The sequence below is a fragment of the Xenopus laevis genome, chromosome 2L (assembly GCF_017654675.1).
Source record: "Xenopus laevis strain J_2021 chromosome 2L, Xenopus_laevis_v10.1, whole genome shotgun sequence".
Lineage (NCBI taxonomy): Eukaryota > Metazoa > Chordata > Amphibia > Anura > Pipidae > Xenopus > Xenopus laevis.
Genome location: NC_054373.1, coordinates 86,665,446 through 86,683,990, shown reverse-complemented (window position 1 = coordinate 86,683,990; position 18,545 = coordinate 86,665,446). Strand labels below are relative to the sequence as shown.

The window sequence follows — 18,545 nt, the reverse complement described above, 5'->3', positions numbered from 1 at the left end:
AGCAGTTTGGGCCTTTTGCTGTACAAAAAAGCAAAGCCTGGGCATCTCATCTCACATTACTCCACTATTTACCTACCCACTTAAAATTTATAAAGGGTCTATGTTCTGGGGAAGGCAGTTTTTCATGTTGCGGAGAAAGAGAATTGCACATTGGCATAACTATAAGTTGCTGGTTACTTTTATGTCTTCCAAAACACAAACAAAATAGCATATTTTATACCCACTGGGCTGCTTACTCTCCTGAAAATGAGTTACATTGGGTTCTTGGCAAGTGCCTTGCAGATGTAATGCCTGCTGGGCGCTCCAGGCAACCCAGCCGTCCATGTTGCGCCCTGCCCCTCACAGCCGTGCAAACAGGACTGCACATACGCGCCCGTGCGCAAATGAGTTAGCGCCTGTGCAAACGAGCACTCTTTGACATCAGAGAGCGGCTCCCACTTAACCTCTTTCAGTGGCTGCTTATGAGGTACGTGCCTGGCGCCCCCCAAGCTTTGCACCCTCTTCTTCTGCCTACACATAGGGGCAGATTTACTAAGGGTCGAATATCGAGGGTTAATTAACCCTCGATATTCAACTAGGAACTAAAATCGTTCGACTTCGAATATCGAAGTCGAACGATTTAGCGCTAATCCTACGATCGAACGATCGAAGGATTATTCGTTCGATCGAACGATTAAATCCTTCGAATCGAACGATTCGAAGGATTTTAATACAACGATCGAAGGAATATCCTTCGATCAAAAAAACGCAGGCAAGCCTATGGGGACCTTCCCCATAGGCTAACATTGACTTCGGTAGCTTTTAGCTGCCGAAGTAGGGGGTCGAAGTTTTTCTTAAAGAGACAGTACTTCGACTATCGAATGGTCGAATAGTCGAACGATTTTTAGTTCGAATCGTTCGATTAGAAGTCGAAGTAGTAGTCGAAGGTCGAAGTAGCCCATTCGATGGTCGAAGTAGCCCAAAAAACACTTCGAAATTCGAAGTTTTTTTAATTCGAATCCTTCACTCGAGCTTTGTAAATCTGCCCCATAGTTCTGGCCATGTTCTTGGCTGTTATTAGGTGAGAGCAGGATAAATCCATGTAACTCCTGAAAATTCCAGGTGAGTTGTGTGATCAATACATCGCTAACACAAAATAAAATACATTTATTATTCAAATCAGAAGGGCCCCGTACAGAAATGTAAGTAAAAAGTAGGCTCTTATGCTATTCACTCCACCTATCTTAAATTTCTTCTTCCACCACCCCTGTGCCTTTTACATTCTACATACTGCTCTCTCTTCCTGTTTTGTTTTGCACCATCCTCCTCCATTTTCTCAGTAAAACTGTCTTTGACGGCGTCACGTCACATGTAGTAGTAATGACCTTGTGCGGACATTTTGGTTATGGGCATTTCCAGTCTCTTGCTCTCTGTAATTTCCTGTTCCTTTCTACTTCATCATTTCCTGTTCCTGGAAAGCTGAAAGCATGGTCTGTCTGCCATGTTAGAGATAAGTGCACGTGGAGTTCCTGTGCTGTCTGCTCTGCTTCACGTTTAGAAACATTGCACAGAGTCAGTACTACCCTAGCAGTCTATCAGAGTAGTGACAAAGAGTCGGATTACTGGACACAGACTGACACGCAACAGAGCTGCAGAGCAATCTACTGGGCACATAATGGCTGCAAAAGGAAGCAGGATTTTGCCTCTGCACAGTGAGTAAATTGCTACTGGGAATGTGCTTGTGTTTACACAGTCAGCGAAGAATCTAATTCTTATTTGGAATGATTTGATATAATTGACTATTTTACTATAACAGGCTAGTTTCTTATTTGGAATGATTTGATATAATTGACTATTTTACTATAACAGGCTAGTATATGCCATTATATTAGTAGGGGATGACTAAAATACATTTTTATTATATATTAATATGACTGAAGACTGAGGGTGTTCATTTGAATGTGTTCTATAATAAAGTGTTGGGTCTGCCCTAAAGGGGTGCATCACCTTCAAGTTAAATTCAAGTCCCCGTTGCGCAAAGGGTGACGGGCGTGCGCAAAGGGTGACGGGCGTGCGCAAAGCGGGACTGCGCAGGCGTGCGCAAACTAGCTCGGGCAGAACTGGGTCAGCACGCTTTGATGTCAGAATGTGGCACCCGCTTAACCGTGTGCACAAACTAGGAAGTGTGCGCAAGCGGGGACTGCGCAGATGCAACCGTGCGCAAACGAGGGCCTGACTGCGCAAACGAGCGCAGACAGAACTGTGTCAGCACGCTTTAACATCAAAGAGAGGCACCTGCTTAAGCTTTTTAAGTGATAGTCTGCTTATGAGGTACGTGCCTTGCTCCCCCCAAGCTTTGTGCCCTAGGCACGTGCATCTTCTGCCTACCCCTAGTTCAGATCTTGTACTTGGCTGTTATTGCGATGAGAGCGTAGGATAAATACATGTGACTCCTGATCAATACATGGCTAACACAAAATAAAATGTATTATTCAAATTAGAGGGGCCCCTTACAGAAATGTAAGTAACAAAGTAAGCTCTTGTGCTAATTACTCCACCATTTTCAAATTTCTTATTCCACCACCACTGTGCCTTTTACATTCTACATACTGCTCTCTTCTCCTGTTTTGTCCCCACCCTCCTCCCTTTCCTCAGTAGAACTGTATTTGATGGCTTCACGTCACCTTTAGTAGTAAAGACCTTGTGCGGACATTTTGGTTATGGGCATTTCCAGTCTCTTGCTGGCTGTAATTTCCTGTTCCTTTCTACTTCATCATTTCCTGTTCCTGGAAAGCTGAAAGCATGGTGCCAGCATGGTCTGTCTGCCATGTTAGAGATAAGTGCACGTGGAGTTCCTGTGCTGTCTGCTCTGCTTCATGTTCAGGAAATATGTCACATTGCACAGAGCCAGTACTACCCTAGCAGTCTATCAGAGCAGTGACAAAGTGTCGGATTACTGGACACAGACTGACATGCAACAGAGCTGCAGTGCAATCTACTGGGCACACAATGGCTGCAAAAGGAAGCAGGATTTTGCCTCTGCACAGTGAGTAAATTGCTACTGGGAGTGGGTTTAAACAGTCAGCCGAATAATCTAATTCTTATTTGGAATGATTTGATATAATTAACTATTTTACTATAACAGGCTAATATACCATTATATTAGTAGGGAATGCCTAAAGTTAATTTTTATTATATGTTAATACAACTCAAGATTGAGAGTGTTCATTTGAATGTGTTAAATAATAAATTAATGGGGTCTGCCTTAAAAGAAGTGCATCACCTTCAAGTTAAAACTTTTAGTATGTTATAGCATGGTCTTAATTATTCATATTTTATATTTATATATATATATATATATATATTTTATTTTTTTTATTTGCCTTTTCAGACTTTCCAGCTTTGAAATGGGGGTCACTGACCTCTTCTAAATACAAATGCTCTAAGGTTGCACATTTTTTTGATACCTTTTATTACTCCTCTTTCTATTCAGATCCTCGCCTATTCACTACAGTCTCTTATTCAAATCAGTGGTTGTTATGGTAATTTGGACAAGACTGCTGAAATTGCAAACTGGAGAGATGCTGAATAAAAAGCTAAATAACTCAAAAACGACAAATAAAACCTGAGAACCAATTTCAAATTGTCTCAATATATCACTCGCTACATCCTAAAAGTTAATTTATAGGTGAGCAATGCCTTTAAAATTAGCAGGGCAGTTTCTCATAGCAAGGCTACAAAGGAATTTGTTCAGTCCATGTGGTAAATGTGTGTGTGATACCTCCCATTTTACATCCCCTGATTTTATGTTTTCCATCATTTCCATATTTTTTATCGTCCATTTTTTTATGGTCTTCTGAAAATGTTAAATTGGGGCTCCAACTGTATTGTAAATTTTTAGTATTTATAATAGGGATACTGGTGACAGACTTGCATGCAAAATCACCCCCACTCTTACTCCCTGGATGGCAGCAGTGATCAAAATGCCCCACTTGCCTTGTATTTATAAAAGGATTGACAATAACTAAAGAGACGTTTTAAATGAGAAATACAATTTTTTAGATTATAATGGTGCCTGGATATATAGATCTAGGTATTTTATTAGTGACGGCCTTTTTAAACATAAGTTGGATCAGCAGTTTTACCCTGAGTAAAAAAAAAAAAAGTTCCTTAATATTTTTATAAATTTCAGAGGTGCACACATAGACTTTTATGTGCTGTCAATTAGATTATATTATTAGATTAGATTATGAAAGGGCATAATAAACTTTTTGGAGGCGAATATACATGACCATATTATACCTTAACCCAGAGCAACAACTTTTCAACTTCTTTATGTCTTAAATTTTTTTTTTTAGGTTACTGTGTTATCTCGCAGAGGTGATAGTCAGATTTACATGGGACATTTGGAAATGGTACGCATCTCTGTTCAATCCAAGTATTTGTAACTGATGATGTATTTGGCTATCCTGTAATCTGATGTATAAACCTGGTCTGGTAATGATGACACACTTGCCCTCACTGAGAATACCATTCAATAATGAGAACACCAAAGTACTCAATTAACCTGAACCAGACCTATATTTCTGTCAATTTAATTATATATGTAAGAATGTGCTCCCAATGACTTCTATGGATTATGGCAACTCAACTAATTTTTATATTTTACATTTTATTTCTAGTTCCTGAGTGTTGTCTCTGGCAGTGATATCCAAAATTGCCTTGGGCAGAAATGGTATGTATTTCTTTACAATCCGGATGTTTGTAAATTATGAGGTATTTGATTATCCTGTGTATAAACCTGGTCTGGTAATGATGACACACTTGCCCTCACTGAGAATACCATTCAATAATGAGAACACCAAAGTACTCAATTAACCTGAACCAGACCTATATTTCTGTCAATTTAATTATATATGTAATAATGTGCTCCCATTGACTTTTATGGATTATGGCAACTCAACTAATTTTTATATTTTACATTTTATTTATAGTTCCTGAGTGTTGTCTCTGGCAGCGATATCCAAAATTGCCTTGGGCAGAAATGGTATGTGAAACAACATACATATGTACGTATATAGTTGACTAGTTGTGTAATTTTAGGCACTTGGAAGTTTGGTTTGTCATGTCCATGGACGCCATCTAGCTCTCATATCGTTTCATTCCTAGGTAAAAGAGGTAAATGGGGGTTTCTTGCTAGCCCCAGTTTATTTTTCTGGTTGCCCCCTGCTCCCAGAGTCTCTTTACTTTTTTCTTTAGGACTTTCAGTCTGAAAACTCTCCAATTCACCATGTTGCACACTGACAGGAGGTTGACCCTCCTGTTGTGTTCATCCAATGCAGCTTGTTCTTTGGAGTAGCAAGTTATATATATTGGGGTTTTGGACTTGGACTTACACTGATTACTCATTTTTTTTATCCTGGCTAATCTGCATTGTCTTTGATAATTTTAATACATACTGAACATTGCTGCTGTAAAATATTACTACTTTCCAGAGACTAAAATGTCAGTCTTTTAGTAGTGCCCAAACGTGGTGCCAAGAGCGCCCTGAGTAGTCCCTCAATAGACTTGAATGTAGATCGCCCATGTAAGTGCTTTGTAGGCAACAGTAATCGATATAAGTAAAAGATGAAACTCATAATGATGCTTTTCTATGCTACAGTGGTCTGATAAGCAGTGTTGCCAGTACATTGTTTTTGTTCTCTTCGTTTATATCTTTGAGTTTTTATTCCAGTTTCTCTGTGACCTATCTGGCAATGAAATCCAGATTTGCTGTTGTATTCGGAAATGGTAAGCTTCTCTGTACAATCAAGGTGTTTGAAATTGATCAGATGTTTGGTTATCCCATAAAGTTGATCTGTAAAGCTGGTCTGGTAATGATGACACACTTGCCCTCACTGAGAATTCCATTCTATAATGAGAACACCAAAGTACTCAATTAACCTGAACCAGACCTAAAGTTAAACAAATTGAAATATATACATGTGTATCCTAGTGATTTGTATGTAATGTATAAATAGTGCCTGTAATATTCCATATGTTAAATATAACTGTGTGTTTGTTCCAGATTATTCTGTTGACTATAAATGGTGCCTTTTAGTTTGATTATCTAAGGGTGTCCAATTTATTCCACATGACCTACTAACCTTAACCAAGAGCATGAAGTACACTTAACTGTTTTCCAGGGTATCCCCCTCCACATACCTCATTGTCTCTAGGACATGGGTACTTACAGAAATGTTGGTCTTCAGATTACACCTTTATAAGGTGTTAAACTTAACAAAAAATTGGTTGGCTTGTAAAAATTCTGATATACAACCTCAATGACACTTCAACCACATTTTCTGACTTTGATCTATTAATAAGGAACTTCACCATCCTCTTAGATCAAATTATCACTGAAATTTATCATCTCAAAATCCTATCCATTTTCTATGGGAGGGTGTACTTTTGAGTCTGATATTTTGCTACTGAAACCTAATGTTGGTGAAATGCATCCGAAAACATATAAGTATATAATAATTTTTTTGACTACATTTTGAATGGATCAAAATCTGTTTTGACATCCCTCTGAATTCTGTAGACTGTTTGAAGCATTATAAGATAAAACTTGAGAAAAACTAAAAAATGTTAGTCATGAGTTCATATTCAGTTCAGCTTAAGGGCAGTGACACGCTAAAATTCAGGGAGAACTGCCTTCCTGTCGACTAGAATGTAAATCACCGGCGGGATGGCACTCAGAGCGATTCGTTTTCCGAAGTCGCCCGAACTTTCCTTGTGAGGCGACTTCAAAAAACGATGTGCTTGAGTGCCATCCCGCCAAAGATTTACATTCTAGCCGGCGGGGAGATTAGTCGCCCGAAGAAGAGGAGATTTGTTGCTGGGCGACTAATCTCCCCGAATCTTAGCGTGTGTCGCTTCCCAAATAATACAAAAAGTGTTAAGCTTTGGTTGAAACTCAAACTTAATCCTGGGTGTGGTTTATCCCTGAAACAAACATTATCACTTTTAAGTTACTTAAACATTATGATGCAGTGAATAAGCATATAAAAAGCTTTAGAACAACCATGTTGCCATGGTTAGACACGAGTTTTACTTCAAAAATCAAGTGTAGTGTTTAAGGCGCTCAAATTATATTTCCTCATGTCATGTGACATAGATCTCTTCTGTTGCCCATCCCAAACAATTCCAAAGCTGAGCCTCCTGCTAACTAAAGGAAAGCACTAGTTTTGCTTCAACACAGCAAAAATATTTTGAGAATTTACTCTGTAAAACCACTTTTGCCCAATATGTAATTAACCCAACACCACAGATGCATCAGGCAAATTGCAAATCAGATTTTGCAGCATTATATTGATATTATTCTTAGTGTTCTTATTCTGAAGGTTAAATGAACCATTAACCTGTCATATTTTTAATGACTTCTTCAACTCTTTAACTCTCTTAATCAGGTCATTCATTCTACTGCAACGCTGAACTGCATGGATAAGCTTATTGTGGCAACCCACTTGAAAATGTTGCTTTTGAGGTAATAAATGTTCTGTGCAAAGTAGTGTTTAAATGTGTGAAAATTCTGGCTGTGATGACACACTTGCCCTCACTGCGAACTTTGTTTCTGTGATGAGGACAATATAGTACTCAAATCAAACTGAGCCTGACAAGTTAACTAGATCTATATTTAAACTTATTTATGTAATAAAATACTGTATATATTCTTATTGTCTATCAACTTTCTTATTTATTTTAGGTTCCCAAGTGAGCCTTTTGGCGTCGATATTTAGATTTGCTTTGAATATTTTGAAATGGTAAGCATCTCTGTACATCTCTTTTGAAATGCATTAGGTATTTGGTTATCCTATAATAAAATCTGTAAATATGGTCTGGTAATGATGACACACTTGCCCTCACTGAGAATACCATTCTATTATGAGAACACCAAAGTACTCAATTAACCTGAACCAGACCTAAGGTTGTATTAAAGGAATTCTTTTGTATTTACTTGTAGTATTTAACTAGTATGTTTAATTTTGCACAGTCTAGAAAAGTGGAACAGGATGCATTTCACTGCATGTTGTACCTGTTTAACTATGCATGGACAAATAAAGAATCTTATCATATGTGTGTATGATGTATGGGTCCTGTCTGTAGTCAACTGTTATATCTGAATGTGTATAATTGCATCATAAAATAACAGAATTTTTCCAATCTGATGGAACCTTTATGCAGCTTTGCCTTATTCATAAAAGACTCCAGCTTCGTAATTGACCACAATAACACTAACATTGTTTACCAGATCAGACCTGGATAAATCCTATTATTTCCAGATTTTGGGCAAATTTAGAAGACATAACTATATTGGAACCTGTCAATTGTTAGAGTTGTTGAAATGCAACTAAAATAATGGCTTGAAAAATATGTATTTAGTGGGAGCACTTACTAGACGCTGGACTCAACGTGCTGCACACCCAGCCGCCATCCCATGTGGGCAAATAAATTCCAAGGAGAAGAAGAAAAAACAGTGGAGCACAGTGGAGTCCAGTAAAAGTATTAAAAAATGAAATTTTATTTACTGTACATATAAAAGCAGATTACAGCAGCAGTAAACACTGGCTGCCCGCTTAACGTGTTTCGTGGCATCCTGCCACTTCATCAGAAGCTTCTGATTACTTCTGCTGTAATCTGCTTTTATATGTACAGTAAATAAAATTTCATTTTTTAATACTTTTACTGGACTCCACAGTGCTCCGCTGTTTTTCCTAAAATAATGGCTTATCAGTAATAATTTACTATGAATAAATTCTTGTAACTACATAAATATCTAGTTTGATATCCTACAGTTTCCTACAAACTTCTTGAAGCATTATAAATTGCCATTTTTTACCAGCTGGCACCTTGCATTAAATCAGTAAATTGTACTTTTATGTACAGGTATGGGATCCATTATCCAGAAACCTGATATCCAGAGAGCTCCAATATACAGAAAGGCCACCTCCCATAGACTCCATTTTATCTATATAATCCAAATTTTTAAAAATGAATTCCAAACTAATACATTAATCCTTTTTCAAAGCAAAATCAGCCTATTGCGTTTTATTTAAAGTTTATGATTTTCTAGTAGACTTAAGGTATGAATATCCAAATTATGGAAAAATTTGGTTATTCATACCTTATCCAGGAAAAAAACCCAGGTCCCGAGCATTCTGGCTAACCGGTCCTGTACCTGTACCATAATATACACAATTCTTAGTGGACATAGGAGAGAACTACAGATTAATAGGCTTTTGAAGTTAGAGGGAAATGCAAACATCCCTTTTAAAGAATCCTACACTTACACAATTTCTATTCTTCGGTATAATGGAGCTCTTGCTCAGGCATCACCTACCAAGATGCAAGAGTGTCACCTCAAAAATACATCTAATCTGCAAGTATCATTATCATTGCACACATTTTTATTTGTTGCTCAGCAGCTGATCAAGTAATCCTTCAGGGTTTCGTATGTGAGATTAGAGGGGTAATTTACTGTTCCCAGAGGCATAAGTACAAGAGCACTAAGGGGCACAAGAACACCCCTCTTCATGCTCAACCACAGAGCTCTTCTGCCTGGGGAAATAACAAGTTGGGGCACAGACCAATCCTGTTGCCCCCTCTGCCATTCCCTAACTTGCTCATGTGACTGACGCAGGTGAGGGGGCAGGTAAATTCTCTTCTGGTGGCCAAAGCTGATAAGAGTGCACCATTTTGTCTCACCACAGCATACACAAAAGCCGCATACAAACTGTGAATACGCATTTGTTTTAAAGGCTAGTGGGGCTAAAATTAGCCTGCTGAAATACACAAGCCAATTTCAGCCTCCATTCGGGCCATAGCCGCCTCCTTCTTTTCACATTCGGAACTGCTATATTGGCTTTGGCGCAGTGTTAGGCCAGTTTCAGCGAAGAAATGCAAGACTTTGCAATTCGTGCCGAAATCTGCTGAGTATGTTTGTGCTGGATGCGAAAAGAAGAGGCTACTGCTCGTATAGGGAATGAGATCGGCCTTGGTTATTTCAACTTGCTGATTTCCGCTGCCGCCTAGAACAAGCCAGAAATCTTGTGGTGTTAGTTTGGTTTAATTAGTCATCTTATTTTAAAACTTACAAGAACAATTCTCTCTATTAACTTTATTATGATTTTCTCTTCATCATTTTTTTTCTTCTTATTCAGGGTGTTCATTTAACTGATAACCTAGTGGCAACTCCTTTGAGACCATTGTTATTAAGGTAATTAAAGTGCAGAGCAGTGTTTTTCTAGCTTTAAGACAAATGCCAGATGTGGCTGTTATTCTTGGTCTACATTTAAATGTGTTAGCCTACTTGAATATCTTATGTATGACTTTCTTTGATGTCAATAAACCTTGCCTGAATTAAAAAAAAAAAAAAAGTGTTATCCTAACTGTCTATAAATCTGTTTTTTGCCTAAAAACAAGTTTGCAGGAGAACCCATTTTCAGCATTGATGACACTTGCCCTCACTGCAATCTCTGGTTCCGTGATGAGCAATATTGTACTAGCATCAGAGTGAACCCAAGTAGTACTAGGTCTATAATTTTATGTAATAGTTTCTCATTATTCTCATCAATATTTTCTCATCCATTAGTCATGAGGAATTTGGTTATCCTGTTTGTAAACCTGGTCTGGTAATGATGACACACTTGCCCTCACTGAGAATACCATTCTATAATGAGAACACCAAAGTACTCAATTAACCTGAACCAGACCTAAATTAAATTATATATGTAAGAATGTACTCCCAGTGACTTCTATGGATTATGGCAACTCAACTCCTTTTTATATTTTATTTATAGTTCCTGAATGTTGTCTCTGGCAGGGATATCCAAAATTGCCTTGGGCATAAATGGTATGTATTTCTTTATACTTCAGATGTTTGTAAGTCATGTGGTATTTGATTATCCTGTCTATAAACCTGGTCTGGTAATGACACACTTGCCCTCACTGAGAATACCATTCTATAATGAGAACACCAAAGTACTCAATTAACCTGAACAAGACCTATATTTCTGTCAATTTAATTATATTTAAGAATGCACTCCCAAAGACTTCTATGGATTATTTCAACTCCTTTTTATATTTTACATTTTATTTCTAGTTCCTGAGTGTTGTCTCTGGCAGTGATGTCCAAAACTGCCTTGGGCAGAAATGGTATGTATTTAACACTCCAGATGTTTGTAAGTAATTTGGTATTTAATTATGCTGTCTATAAACCTGGTCTGGTAATGATGACACACTTGCCCTCACTGAGAATGCCATTCTATAATGAGAACACCAAAGTACTCAACCTGAACCAGACTTAGATTTATGTAAATGAAACTATATACATGAGAATGTGCTCCCAGTGACTTCTGTGGATTATTGCTGTAATGTATTTTACATGTGTAACCTATATAGTGGTGCCTATAGTAGTTCCCAGTTTATTGCTTTCACTACTACCACAGAAGAGGTTTTCCTCCATAGAATAGCCTTCTTCCGCTTTTCTTATACTTTTTTTAAGTAGGATATTGGTTGTGATAGGCAAACCAACACACGCAGATAATTGTGCAGAATTTCATTTGATACGGTGTAGATATGGCCACCTTTAGTGTGATAATTCTGAAGGTTATAAGAACAATTAGTCCTGACTTGTTTCTTTTTTTTGTTCTTCTATTCATCTAAATTGGGTCATTCATTCTACTGCTGAGCTGTAGTGCATGAATAAACTAGGTGGTTGTCCCGCTTTTGATACATAGGTAATTAAACTTTTTGTGCAGAGTTTTGGAGCTATCTGTAAATTTGTGTGTGGTTGGCACAAAATAAAATATTGTGGGAGGACTTGTACTTGCTGTAATGACACACTTGCCCTCACCGTGGTTTTGTGATAAAAACAATATTGTACTCAAATCAAACGGAGTATGACTTGAATTAGATCTGACTTGTGTAGTATTTTATCTATTTTTTTCCAGTTCCATTTTTAAAATGAATGTTTAAATCTGATCTTTTCTGGTAATGATGATAAACTTGCCCTCACTGAGTGCCATTCTGTGATGAGAACACCAATGTACTCAACTAATGTTAACCTGAACCAGGCCCATGTCTTTTACTAAACTACTGTATATTGATATCTATGTGCCCCAAGTCATTTGCAGGCAATGCCACTGTGTAGTTTCAGCCATGTGAAGGTGTTCCCAGATTGTTGTAGTCCCAGGCAAATTACTTTGCCTATAATTACAAACACATATCTGTTCCACATGGTCAACATTTATTTGGTGCATATAAATTGACAATAAAACATTGAATCATATACCACACAGCAGAGGTGTCACAAGGCTTCAAATTCCCATAGCTTCTGCTTCCTAATATGTTTTGTCTTGACAGAAAATAATGCAAGTGTTTCTTCATCTTTATAGAAAATGGGGTTGATGCATAAACTTGGTAGCATTAAGGCATTAAAAAATGTATTGTCATTTAAAGTTCAGGTGGGTAGTTGTAAATGTATCAGATTGTGTAAGGGGTACATCTAATAAATGTGAGTTGCTGGGCTACACAGATTGCATTAAAGGGTCAGTAAACATTTCAGCATGCATTCAATGAAAAGGGCTTGTGCTGAACATTCTATTTTTGCCTGTTTTAATTATGAAGAATCTGTATAAAATAGAAGCTACTCCATGTCCAGTCCTTGGAAGGTAGACTATTAGATAACCACTGCACAGATACACCCCTTCCATGGATGGATGGATTCTTGCTAACAAAACCGTCCAATCAGAGGGTGAATTGAGGGAGTTGCATACTCCCTCAATTCAAGGACGAGACATAGGGTAGCTTCGACTTCCCACTTTGCCCTGTTGAGTTTAAGAAATAACAAAAACTACAGATGTACACCCACTTTCCCAATGTAATCCCAACACATAGCCAAGTGTTATAGGCATGGAAACTTTTAGAATTTTGGAGCTTCAGATGACATTTGGGCGGCGTGGGGGTTGTTCGGCAGTATTTCATTTTGAAATATTTTGTCCTATTCATAGAGAGCTTTAAAATCCTCTGGTCAAATATCACCAAAATGTGTTTACCAACTAGAGTCTGGCAAAATACTATAAATTGCTATGGATTGATGAAGCCAAATACATTAAATACATTAGGCAAAAATGCAGCCCCTTGCAATCCAAAATGATCTAAGGATAATATGAAATGTCTTGGTGTCTGAAAAAAATTATTTCTTGTTGCTCACTATAATTGTTTATTCTCAAATATTAGGAGGTATGCCCTGCAAGAGGAAAAAGCTGCTACAAAGATTTTGAAAACTTTGCCATTCTTTGCACCAGTGCCGGGCCAACAGGTGAGGAAGTCCACGGCAAGGGGTCATCAGCCCGTTTCACTGCACCCTCCACGTGTCCCCCACCAGGCATTCCCCAGTAGAAAGAAACAAAATAGAACATAGGCACACTCCACATACTGCTTCTGCAAAAAAATTTTTGAAAAAAGCTTCTTTTATTTGTGAGATCCCAGCAAACGTTTCGGGGACATGCCCCTTCATCCAGTAGAAAGGCAGAAGTGGTATGTGTCAAGGTTCCTAGCACCCCTTACCATCGTGCCCTAGACATGTGCCTCTTGTGCCTTCCCCTGGCCTTGCTTCTTGCCTTATTCTGGATTATCTGATATGGACTGTTCTTACAAATAATGAGACAAGACCCCTAGTTGAGGGAAAGATTATCAACCCTTTTGTGGCCCTGAAGTATTTCTATAGCAGTCAGCCAGCATTCGGCCAGATTTCAAGACAGGCCCTTTGATGGGCCCCATACAAGCGTTGCTTAATCAGAACGTTAAATTTACCTGTGAATAGCTACTTTTTAGTCCCGTGTCACTGATTTTGAAGACCAGTATCCCAAATCCTTTGTATCATGTCAGATTATTTTGCTGCTGTAGTAATGCACCTGCACTTTTTTTTATTAAAATAAATTTGTTTTAAAAATAGCGTTCATTATTTTTTGTATCACTGTTGTTTATATAGAGTGATTTATTTGGGAGTGATGCTGTTTCAACTGCAAACACACTCACAGATTTCACCTCGAACAGGCAAATTCCATCAGGAGACAGGAGTCTGATCTACAGACAAATGGCATTTACGTATACATTAAGAAAATAAATGTTGTTTCTACGAAGTACACTAATAAACCATGTTATGTCTCAAAATCTATAATTGCTTGCAGTGTGTTTTGACTGCTGCGGCTGTCCTTTGGCAGAAAATGAAGATGGTCAAAATGCACCTGCTTCTAATATTTTTTTAACCTAATACATTTATTAACTGCACATAAATATGTGACAGGTGGACCTTGGTGCCAAAGTACTCCAGATGGATTGCAGATTACAAATTAACTATGAAGATACATTACACCTGGATTAGGAATCCAGATTAAGAAGACTTTAGTTTAGGCATAGATGGGTTGTATATTTTATTTCTGGTAGCCAGGAATGCTACAAAAGTATGCTTTGCTCTTCGTATAAATTCTGTATATGTCTTGCAGGAGGTTGGATAGTAAATACCAGAAAGTTATAATATGGCTAAATTGGAACTCTAGGATTGGTGCACTTACAAAGAGCTAACACAACCATTTGTTTTGCAAGTCTGGTAGATATTTCAGACAAAAGGCTGTTCTGTGTTGACATCAAGACCATTTACTAGCACAGTGAAAATTATAAAAAATGCTGTGAATGCAATTTCAGCCCTTCCAGCCAACTGGCCTGCTGTTAAGTGTTTTGATTTTATTTTTTTATACCTCATGCCAGGGTCTCTAATGTGGACCATGCTTTAGGACAATGACACTACAATGGCACAGCATTTTGGCAATTTGCACCGTGGGAGCAAGTCAGTGCTGTCCCCAATGGAGTGCTAAGACGTCCTTTCCCCAGTGAATATATAGCTCCCTCATTCCGCAGCACAGTATTCACTGCTGCATTTTTAAATGCTCAGATCACAGTGTGCAAATGGCCAGTTGGGCTTTTTTGCACACTGTATTCTGTTATATACACGATTCCTTTTGTGTTTTATGTGGTATACATTTTTGACCTCAAGGTAGCAATAGGTAGCAGACTGTATCATGCAGTCAGTAGCAAAAATAGCTTATCTGGCCATTTTAGACATGAAATGATTCTGTATTATCTGTGATTATCTTTAATAAAGGTATTTTTATTGGAGTATTGAGAAGTGCTGTTGACTAAACAGTTTGCTATCACTAAATAGTAGCAAGCCACCACTAAATAAAGTGCACCCTTAGGGTGAAGACACACAGAGTTACTAGTAGTAGCTACCCTACTGCCATAGACAATTCTGAGAATTGCCTCTGCTAAAACACGTGGTGTCTTCGTAAAGCCAATTATCACTATTGTCTATTTTGTAGCTGCTGCTAGTAGCTATGTGTGTCTTTACCCTTAAGGCTCCATGTTTCTCTTGAAAGGGTCAGCACATAATGCTTGTACTTTGTAGCCTCTCATCTTTTCCACTGTAGTCCGAGAAAGGGAACAGCAAAAAAAAAAAAATATATACATACATACATACATACATACATACATACATACATAAGTCCTAGGAGTGTGGTTTCATTTTTCTTTCGTATGCTATCTATAACCAGCACCCAGGCATTTTGTTGGTTGATTGGTGCACCAGCTCTGAACTAACTATATATATATAGAGATATATATATAGTTAGTTCAGAGCTGGTGCACCAATCAACCAACAAAATGCCTGGGTGCTGGTTATAGATAGCATACGAAAGAAAAATGAAACCGCACTCCTAGGACTTTAGTGAAAAACACATGGTAGGTTTATTTCAACGTTTCGGCTACTGCACTCGAGCCGTCTTCAGGAAGTGAAACCCCTAACCCCAACCACCACCTTTAACCCCAAAATTGGCGCCAAAATGCAGTGTGACATCATCATTACACCTATCAAAGCATTAAAAGACATCTTTGTGAATAATATAATAAAAACGATGCAATATAAATGCTGTAATAGCATGTGTAAACAAAGTGTGTGCGCTAACACGGGGCTCATAAAGAGCCTATGTGTGACTCATCAATGAAGTGACCCGTTATGTGATTAGAAAGGTGAGTGACAGCAACCACCCCCATTGTCGGATACATTGGGGAGTATCGATAGTTCCTTATTCATTACACAGGAGGACGCACAGGCACATACCTTCTTGCATTTTCGCCCCTTAGACAGTGGTCGGACCAACTCACCGTACCCCTACTCCCTTTCATCGATCGCCTAGGTCAGCTGCCCAACGAAAGCCCTTCGAGCACATACTACCTTTCCGTCGGCTCGCTGACAGTATCTAGGACACACCTCCCGATACGTCACCGTGAGAGGGGTTCCCTGCTGTCAGGCCGAGTCCGGACTGTCAGTTTAGGTGCAGCGTCACGCTTAGTCCTTCCCATATTTAGACGTCACTCATCACAGGCAAGCCCTATTGGGAGCGCCGAGCCTGGTATAGTTCCTGGCCTTCGCTCACCAATTTTGCGGGCACCATGGCACTGTGTCTGCGATTTGATCGCTTTTAGAGAGTGTCTGTCATACATGGTAATCCCAAACAGCGTAGTAGTGCTGACCTTCTGGGCCATTTCTCGCAGTTACCTGACCATTTGCCGAAGCCTGCTAGGGATTATAAGGATGGTTGGTCCGTCGCTCTGCCAAGGGCCGACCTACTGGCACTGTGGTCCATCTCTGGTATGGCAGGGGGGGTAGGCATGTCAAATTATATTAGAGAGGTTGGAAATAATCACATTATAATGGCTTAAAGAAACAGAGGCACAAATTCTATCGGAGCTGGTGTTGCTAGGGAAGCACCCCCTAGTTACACGAAAAAATAAGTCAAAAAAACATATTATATATCAAAAATAGCATGCAAAAGAAAGGCAAGCAACATGTTAGCTAACTGTCCATCATCCAAGTCAGTCTATAGGGCGGTATTGTATAACAAAAGAAACATGGTTCGTAAGTATAATTCAGGCACACGGAAGTATGTATTATTTCGCCCGTGTATTTTAGAAGGCTAGATCCATGGCTTCCCTAGACAGATACTCATATAGACAGAATGGGTGGAGCATGTTAAGGATTAGTAAAAAGGGGACATTGGTAGGGTCTCATTTAGACCTTTTGGTGTCAAGGTTTCCAACTTGAAGATCCAAAGGGACTCCTTTTGTAGAAGTAAAAGGTTCCTATTGCCCCCTCTCTTGAGTGGAGGGACATGATCAATAATCATGTGTCTGAATTGGGGGAGCGTGTGGTTCATCTCCAGCCAATGCTTGGATACTGGCTGGTCCGCTTTGCCATTGGTTAATGCAGTCCTTATCACACAGCGGTGATTGTTCATCCGTTCACGGTAGGTTGTGGAAGCTTTCCCAACATAATGCAGACCACACGGACACCAGATCATATATACCACATGGTCCGTAGTGCACGTAACCCGGTGGTTGATTTTAAATTTAGCTCCAGTTCGTGGGTGAGTGAAATGAGTGCCTTGTAGCATTCCACTGCAGGTACAACAATTAGCACATCTATAGCATCCATTTCTCAAAGGTCTTTCCAACCAGGTCATCTTTGTTGCAGCATTCTTGGATAAATCCTTGACCACTAGCATGTCGCTAAGGTTCCGCCCTCTCTTGTAAGCCACCATGGGGTCCCTGTTGCCAAGGAAGGGTAAGTTGGCATCAGTATTAATGATCTCCCATCTCTCTTTTAAGGCTTTCTTGACGTGAAGACTGGCATCTGACCATTCTGTCAAAAAAATTATATCAGGGGTGGTCTTAGAAGTAGACCTCTTATGTTGTAGAAGTTCCTCCTGAGTATGGGATTTCGCTCTCTCTAGTTGAGCTTGTAACATTGTGTCCGTGTAACCTCTTCAAGTTGGAAACCTTGACACCAAAAGGTTTAAATGAGACCCTACCAATGTCCCCTTTTTACTAATCCTTAACATGCTCCACCCATTCTGTCTATATGAGTATCTGTCTAGGGAAGCCATGGATCTAGCCTTCTAAAATACACGGACGAAATAATACATACTTCCGTGTGCCTGAATTATACTTACGAACCATGTTTCTTTTGTTATACAATACCGCCATATAGACTGACTTGGATGATGGACAGTTAGCTAACATGTTGCTTGCCTTTCTTTTGCATGCTATTTTTGATATATAATATGTTTTTTTGACTTATTTTTTTGTGTAACTAGGGGGTGCTTCCCTAGCAACACCAGCTCCGATAGAATTTGTGCCTCTGTTTCTTTAAGCCATTATAATGTGATTATTTCCAACCTCTCTAATATAATTTGACATGCCTACCCCCCCTGCCATACCAGAGATGGACCACAGTGCCAGTAGGTCGGCCCTCGGCAGAGCGACGGACCAACCATCCTTATAATCCCTAGCAGGCTTCGGCAAATGGTCAGGTAACTGCGAGAAATGGCCCAGAAGGTCAGCACTACTACGCTGTTTGGGATTACCATGTATGACAGACACTCTCTAAAAGCGATCAAATCGCAGAC

At 39.0% G+C, this 18,545-nt stretch overlaps 1 protein-coding gene and 9 non-coding genes across 41 annotated transcripts; all 10 read left to right on the top strand.

Moving 5' to 3' along the window:
• The first annotated feature begins 1,039 nt into the window (after window positions 1-1,039).
• On the top strand, window positions 1,040-13,975 carry LOC108708226. Of its 32 annotated transcripts, none has more exons than XR_005965414.1 (12): window positions 1,428-1,691; window positions 2,774-3,025; window positions 4,338-4,394; window positions 4,662-4,714; window positions 4,974-5,026; window positions 5,714-5,769; window positions 7,431-7,507; window positions 7,727-7,784; window positions 10,182-10,237; window positions 10,821-10,873; window positions 11,123-11,175; window positions 13,261-13,975. XR_005965414.1 is itself a non-coding variant. In XM_041582141.1 (3 exons), the coding sequence occupies exons 1-2, from the start codon at window positions 1,360-1,362 to the stop codon at window positions 2,918-2,920; spliced, it is 615 nt and encodes a 204-aa protein (XP_041438075.1). In that variant the 5' UTR covers window positions 1,040-1,359; the 3' UTR covers window positions 2,921-3,025; window positions 3,473-3,532. The 32 variants fall into 32 exon arrangements, 1 of the variants encoding a protein (XP_041438075.1); XR_005965415.1 differs by lacking the exon at window positions 1,428-1,691 and adding an exon at window positions 1,698-2,310; XR_005965411.1 differs by lacking the exon at window positions 2,774-3,025 and having other exon boundaries at window positions 1,430-1,691.
• Window positions 4,473-4,556, top strand: LOC121400229. The gene has a single exon (XR_005965638.1). It is a non-coding gene; the product is annotated as a small nucleolar RNA SNORD103/SNORD85 (small nucleolar RNA).
• On the top strand, window positions 4,785-4,868 carry LOC121400228. The gene has a single exon (XR_005965637.1). It is a non-coding gene; the product is annotated as a small nucleolar RNA SNORD103/SNORD85 (small nucleolar RNA).
• Window positions 5,849-5,932, top strand: LOC121400232. The gene has a single exon (XR_005965641.1). It is a non-coding gene; the product is annotated as a small nucleolar RNA SNORD103/SNORD85 (small nucleolar RNA).
• Window positions 7,552-7,637, top strand: LOC121400235. The gene has a single exon (XR_005965644.1). It is a non-coding gene; the product is annotated as a small nucleolar RNA SNORD103/SNORD85 (small nucleolar RNA).
• LOC121400231 lies at window positions 7,859-7,942 on the top strand. Its single transcript, XR_005965640.1, has one exon. It is a non-coding gene; the product is annotated as a small nucleolar RNA SNORD103/SNORD85 (small nucleolar RNA).
• On the top strand, window positions 10,649-10,732 carry LOC121400230. Its single transcript, XR_005965639.1, has one exon. It is a non-coding gene; the product is annotated as a small nucleolar RNA SNORD103/SNORD85 (small nucleolar RNA).
• Window positions 10,944-11,024, top strand: LOC121400237. Its single transcript, XR_005965645.1, has one exon. It is a non-coding gene; the product is annotated as a small nucleolar RNA SNORD103/SNORD85 (small nucleolar RNA).
• On the top strand, window positions 11,243-11,322 carry LOC121400233. The gene has a single exon (XR_005965642.1). It is a non-coding gene; the product is annotated as a small nucleolar RNA SNORD103/SNORD85 (small nucleolar RNA).
• LOC121400234 lies at window positions 12,009-12,096 on the top strand. Its single transcript, XR_005965643.1, has one exon. It is a non-coding gene; the product is annotated as a small nucleolar RNA SNORD103/SNORD85 (small nucleolar RNA).
• Window positions 13,976-18,545: the final 4,570 nt, after the last annotated feature.

Excerpts from the sequence above, each read along its gene's own strand:
- LOC108708226 (XM_041582141.1), top strand. The coding sequence starts at position 1,360 with ATGACCTTGTGCGGACATTTTGGTTATGGGCATTTCCAGTCTCTTGCT. Across the intron at positions 1,692-2,637 it reads CAGGATTTTGCCTCTGCACA|AACTGTATTTGATGGCTTCA; the intron begins GTGAGTAAATTG and ends TTTCCTCAGTAG.